The following is a 6,150-nucleotide window of genomic DNA, read 5'->3' as shown; positions in this document are numbered from 1 at the left end:
CTCTTGCATGCAGGTGGCTGTAGAGCCCTGGCACCCCTCACTCACAGAAAAGATTGTAAGAGCATCGTTGCTGACCTGGCCGGGGACAGTGGCAAGCTGCAGCAGCACAGCACCATGTGCTTTCAAGTGTTTGACTTTGGTGGTTTCTCTCACCTTGGGGGGTGTGTGTGTGTGGGCCAGGGAGGCTGTGAGCTTCTCTGGGACTCTTCTCAGATGTGTCCCAGCCAGGATTCCTCCACACCCTGCCAGGCTGCAGCATCTGGCTGCGGGATACAGCTTAAATGGTTATTGCAGTGGTGCTGGGAGGAATGTGAGCTGAGCTGTCTTTAAAAAAACAGACTAGAGTTGCTTGCTCTCCACTGTAGTGTCATTGAGTTTTGATGGTGCAGAAGTGATTGCCCCCAATTTCCTGGTTTTTTACTTCTTTTGCTTGTTGGCAGTTACCCAGAAAGGTTGTTAAAAGGGTTATTCTTGCACTGCTCATGGATAAGGTGTGGCTGAATCATGGAATCTCTGAAGTTCCTGTTAGTTGCTGTTGGCTGTATCTTGTTGAGGGCATGTCTTGCCTGTAATATTTCCTGATAAAAGGCAGTTAGGAAGTGACTGAAAAGTAATACAGTCTTGTGAGCTGGAATACTGGAATGAAAAACCTGGATCCCAAAGCCAGAGTCGCCAAAAACTCAGAGGAGCACCCTCCACAGCTACAAGGTGTGCTGATCTCCAGAGATCTCCAGAGAAACACGATCCCCTGTGCCAGCAATGAGGGCCTGCAGCTTCCAGACCTTGGTGCCTTGAGTTGTGAGATAAATTGTGCTAGTTCATGTTATCTGGGGCTGAGGGCAAGGGCAGGAGATAATGGTGTCTCAAACTCCACAGGGTCAACCAGGACCTGCTTTCACTCGTGCCACGAAGTCTTGTGTATTTCAGATTGTTCAAGAGCACCTTCCATCAGCATTGGAGCTGGCGTGACGGCCTTAGTGCAGGTAAGAGAGGAAATGCCAGGCCAGCTGAGGGATGTCACACAGCAGTGACCTGCTGGGTGCTGCAGAGCCCTCTGTCACACAGCAGTGACCTGCTGGGTGCTGCACAGGCCTCCCCCATTCCCTGGCAGTGCCCACGCTCCGGGACCTTTACAAAGCCCAGTGCTTGTACAGCAGCCTTTGCAGTACAGTGACTGCTGGGCTTTTACATGTCATGGAGAACTCCAGCTTGGAATGGTGATTTTTTGGACATGGTAGAGGAAGATAGCAGGCTGCCTGGTAATCTTTGGGAAAGCCATTGATGTCTGCTTAAAGCTTGGCTTCTTGCAAGGGGAAGAAAAGCAGATTAGGAAGTCATTGTCCCTTTGGCTTGTGCTCTGCCTGCTGTTCCCTGGGCCTGAGCTGAAAGGAGACATCTTGGTGGTGCAGCACTTGCTGTTCCCTGGGAAGGGTGGGAACTGTGGGAAGTGCAGTGTCTGTGTGTAGGAATTAAAGCTGAGAGCAGCTCTTGCAGATGCAGACACAATGTTCCTCTTGGCTGCCTTGTTGCAGTGCAGGCTTCATTGCATGCCTGTCCCTTACTCTGGAGTCCCTGAGTGCCCTGAGAGTGCCATGAGAGGTGACGCTGAGTAGTTAATCCAGAACTGGTCCAGCAGGACACCAAGGAGCGGGAGTTCCCTGCCCACAGGAGCCCATATTGCCCTGCAGCCCTCACAGCCAGCAAGTCCCAAAGTGCAGCTACACAAGGGCTGCTCTGGGCAGTGTGTGGTCACATTTGTCCTAAGGGACCAAGGACACACATTTGGCTGTTGTGTGACCTTCTGGCCCCTGTGCCCTGCCAGAAGCCAGTAAGGAGTGGGTGCGCTCTGCCTGGAGCACACATGAGGGGTGTCTGTCTGGGATAGAGTGGGTCATTGTGGGATCAGGACCAAGTCCCTTCACTGGCTCAGAGCCTCTCCTGGAGCATCATAGGGGCAGCAAGAGCTGCTGATGTTTCCCCAAGAAGGAGCACTTGGACTTTGCCTGGCATGTCGGCCTCTGCTGATCTGCAGGCAGGCAGACATGCTGGGAGCAGAGGAGGGCTGCTCTGTGCAAAGCTGGCTCAGTGCCTCCGTGCTGCCCCAGGCCTCTGCCTCCATCGAACTGCTTACAGGAAGCAATAAAGGTTCTGCAGGTAAGCATCGACCGAGGATCATGTTCCTGTGCAATAAAACACGCTGCAGAATGAGCCTCTTCAGCCCAGCGGGCTGCACGGTGTGACACCCGTGTGTTGATGCTGGGTTCCGGACAGGAACTGGGCTCATGTGAAATGCGGCTCGGCTGCCCCCTCTCCACGCCGGGCCTCTGACAGCAGCGGCCGTTCGCGTACGGGGAAGAGCTGGGATCGCTTCTCACCGGGAATGATCAGGACCAAGCCTGGCTGCCACTGTGGGTGGCACGGGGCCCGTTCCGGGAGCGGGCAGGGCCGTACAGGGACACAGGGAGCCGGCGCTAGGGAAGTGCCGCCGTGGGGCCGCAGCACCGGCTCGGCTGCGGCGGGATGCGCTCGGGGGGCGCTGCCTGCAGTACCGGTGCGCGTGCTGCAGGGGGCGCCTCGGCGGGGGCGGAGCGCCGGGGGCGAGCCCCGCCCGGGGCCGGAGCCGTGTGGAGCCCGCGGCCTTTTCTGGGTGGGCGGCGAGGCCCTGACGGGGGCTGTGGTTTGACAGCGCCTCGGGGAGAAGGGCACGGTCCCCGCAGCGGTGACTGGGCTGTAACGGGGAGCCGGACGCTGCCCGGCCGTGTGGTCGGGGTCGGCTGCTGGCAAAGGGGCCGGGGCCCCCGCCCTTTCCAGGCTGCACTGTGCGCTTGGGGAGACCTTTGGGTGTCTGCGGGCATGGACGAGGCGTTCCGGAGCTCGGGCTCAGGGTGAGTACGTGCTCTCCCACCTCGGGGCTATCCCGAACTGCGGTTCCCAGCCGGGGGCAGGAGCAGCCGTGCCGGGAGCTCAGGGGCTGCCCCGGCCTGGGGCCTATCCCACGGGAAAGTGTGACATGGCAGAGAAGGGAGTCAAGGGTGCTCTGGAACTTGGAACCTACACAAGTGTTTTCCAAACATATTCGCAGGGATTCAGCCGCGGGGAAGCTGCAGAGAAGGCTGCCCGGCACTGCTCCCCAAAATGGACCCTCCCCGAATGGGGTCTCGCAGAGGATGGAGCAATTGCAGCCACCGGGTCATTCCTGTGAAATTCGGTAAGTTTGGGGAAGGCTTTCCTCACTGTCCCTGTCTCCGAGCCAGCTGTGTCTTGTCCAGGGCCCTGCCTGGGCAGCCCGGCTCGGCACAGCTGGGTCCCTGCTCCCAGGCTCACCGGAGGGAGGCAGAGCCACCAAAGAAAGGGGCAGGTGGGGCCTGCAGCCACGGCAGGGGGAGGGAGAGGAGGCAAAGCCTCTACACCAGCCCTGGGCCCAGGAGAAGCTTCTGAGAGGCACCGGGGGCTCGTGTTTGTCCAGAAAGCTCAGGAGCTCCAGGGAGGCTCAGGGGGGTGCCCCGGCCCCTGCAGCCCTGTGACAAAAGGGGCAGGTGAGGGTCCACAGGAGTCGGCTGCAGTCCTTAGAAGCAGGGTCTGCTTTCACCACTGCGTTTTGCTGCCTGCAGGGACCTGTGGTGTGCATTGGGAGCTCCTGCTGGGGCAAAAGCTTTGTCTTCCAAGAGGCAAAGCTGCAGCCTCTTCCTCACTAGGGACTGCCTCCATGCAGGAAACAGCACAGGGACTGGCCAAGGGGCTCAGCCTGGGACACGGCCCCAGCAGGAGCAGCCCTGGGCACGCTGGCACGGGAGGATGAGCCCAGGTGAGGAGCACGGCCCCAGTGTGGCACCAAGAGAGGCTGGCACAGGAGGATGAGCCCAGGTGAGTGCTCTGACCTGGGCAGCTTTGGGGAAGGTTGCGGGATCAGGCAGGAAGGAAGGAATGCCCCGATGTACATGACCTGAGGAAGTCGTGCCAGGCTATGGCTGAGGGGAACGCACTGTGCTGGTTCTGGTGCTGGCCCTGCTGTGGGCCACTTTGGGGCTGGCAGCAGGGCCAGGGTCATGGCTGTGCCTCTGCATTGTCCTTGGCTGTTCCTTGGGAAGAACGTGGTTGTGCTTGTGGTTTCTGGTTGTGTGGCCTGTCCTGTCCTGGCGTGGTTTGGGGCTGCAGTGGCCATGCTCCTGGACAGGGCCCTGGCTGCAGGGGGGTTGGGACAGGAACTGGGGCTGGGATTCAGCTGTGCCTGACAATTGTGGTAGCCGTCACTGTGAAGGGAGCTGGGAGAAGGGGCTGCACCAGAGCTGCCCAGGGGTGGCTTCTCCCCACACCATCAGCAACCATCCAGGGCTGCTGCTGCTTTGGCTTCTGGTCACAGATGGGCTGGGGACGATCCTGCCCTGCTCCCCCTCCCGGGGGGCTTCTGGCCATTCTGGGCCCTTTGTGGCCGGTGTCATTTGCTCCTTAGTGTTGGGCTTGGCTCAGCGTTGATTGAGGGATGTGCCCTGTGGCGTGTTCAGGCTGGGATCAGGGTTGTGCTGTGCCTGGCTCAGTGATGCTTATCAGGATGGGCAGCACAGTCTGTGGCTCCCCAGTCCTGCTCTGGGGCAGGGTGAGGGTGGCTGGGGGAAGGTGCTGGGCCAGGCCAGGCTCAGCCCCAGTGTTGTTTGGTGGCTGGTTCCCACAGTGCCCCTCACCGAGCAGAGGGCTTGCAGCAATCTGCGCCTCCTCCTCTGCTCTTCTGGGCAGAAACGTGCGTTTTCTGGGCTGAACCCTGAGCTCTCCCATTGAGATTTCTGCCTCCCTGTCCTCGGTGCACAGTCTGTGCCCAAAGCAGGGGCAGCAGGGAGGGAAGGGCTGCCCCTGCCTGGGAGGGGGGACAGGCATCTCCTGTGGGGCTGTGCTGTGCACCCTGGGGATGCTGACTGACCCCCTTTCTGCAGAGACAGAGGAGACGCTGCTGCACCACATCCCCAGGAGAGCTCCTGCCTCCCTTCTGCTCTCAGGGGTGGGACTGGGAGCCACCTCCATGCAGACAGAGAGGGGCACCTGGCCTGGCTTCACTCCCCGAGGGAAGAGGCTGCTCAGAGCTCCTGATCAGGGACATCCACACCTGCGCCTGGCTGGGAATCCAGGGTGCACCAGTTCCAGATCCAGCCAGGAGATGTTCCTGCTGCAGCTGCAGGTGAGCTCAGCTCTCCCTCAGGGATGCCTGTGCCTGTTACAGCTCCAGCTGATGGACACTGGACAAGAGCTGTTCCTGGTGCTCACAGCTCCTGCTGATGGACCCCTGCTGACTTATTGCTCAGGATATCTGAGGGCCCAGGTGATGTCTGTTCCTTCTGCTTGTTTCACTTGCAGGTGTTACCCAGTCCAGCTTGCTGAACCTCCAGCTCTGGCTGTGGCGTGTTCTTCATTCCAGCTCTGGAACTGAGATGCTCCAGTTGATGGCTGCTCCAGTTCCTTCCAGCTCTGGCTTAGCAACTGCTGCTTTTTGTTACAAGCCACTTTAAAGCTCCAGCTAATTTCAGTTATCTGGGCTTTTGGCCAAGTTGTACATGACTCACTGTCATCAATTACACATAACTATTAACTTGGTTATAACTATTAACTCTTTCTTGTCATAGTTATTGTTTAAATAGAAGTCATAACTGTTGTAGTGGTTGTGCACAATAAACAGTTGGACATGGAAAAGGGGCTGAAAAGTGCTTTTCTTTCCTGAGACTATCTCAGACCCTTGAAACAGCCTGGGGCGTGCTGGTGTCCCTACCTTTGGGGACCAAGGTGACCAGACCCCCTCCTCCAGAGAGGGTCCTCATCCCCAGCCCTCCCACCCAAAGGCTCTCGCCCAGCCTCTGCTTTGGGGGCTGAAAGCAGGCACCTGAGCTGCTGTTCCCAGGTCTCTGGGAAGTGCCACTTGGTCATTTTTCTGAGTCCCAGAAACACTGGACTAGACCTGCATTTTCAAGAAAAGAAAATGCAGGACTTTACTTTTTCTGAGCTTCACAAACATTGGGCTGTGCTTCTGGGACCCAAAATCATCCCCCAGAGCTTGGTTTCAAGGCCCAAAAAATGCTATATTTAGTCTCTGTTCTCAACAGGTGAAAATAAGACTAAATTTTTGCCTTTAGACCCAAACCCACTGGATTTAGTCTCTGTTTTCCACTG

The 6,150-nt window shown here is 58.1% G+C and overlaps 1 protein-coding gene across 2 annotated transcripts; it reads left to right on the top strand.

The window, feature by feature from the left end:
- Nucleotides 1–2,006: 2,006 nt before the first annotated feature.
- LOC139592033 (uncharacterized) lies at nucleotides 2,007–5,676 on the top strand. 2 transcript variants are annotated; one of them, XR_011679852.1, is made up of 4 exons: nucleotides 2,007–2,885; nucleotides 3,083–3,208; nucleotides 3,713–3,864; nucleotides 4,926–5,676. XR_011679852.1 is itself a non-coding variant. In XM_071431378.1 (4 exons), exons 1-3 carry the CDS (start codon nucleotides 2,521–2,523, stop codon nucleotides 3,856–3,858), a joined length of 654 nt encoding a protein of 217 aa, XP_071287479.1. In that variant the 5' UTR covers nucleotides 2,033–2,520; the 3' UTR covers nucleotides 3,859–3,864; nucleotides 4,926–5,676. The 2 variants fall into 2 exon arrangements, 1 of the variants encoding a protein (XP_071287479.1); XM_071431378.1 differs by having other exon boundaries at nucleotides 2,033–2,885; nucleotides 3,696–3,864.
- The last annotated feature ends 474 nt before the right edge of the window (nucleotides 5,677–6,150 follow it).

Source organism: Agelaius tricolor, unplaced genomic scaffold, assembly GCF_023055355.1.
Source record: "Agelaius tricolor isolate 1412-34295 unplaced genomic scaffold, bAgeTri1.0.p SCAF_8, whole genome shotgun sequence".
NCBI classification, from domain to species: domain Eukaryota; kingdom Metazoa; phylum Chordata; class Aves; order Passeriformes; family Icteridae; genus Agelaius; species Agelaius tricolor.
This window is presented reverse-complemented; position numbering and strand designations above follow the sequence as displayed.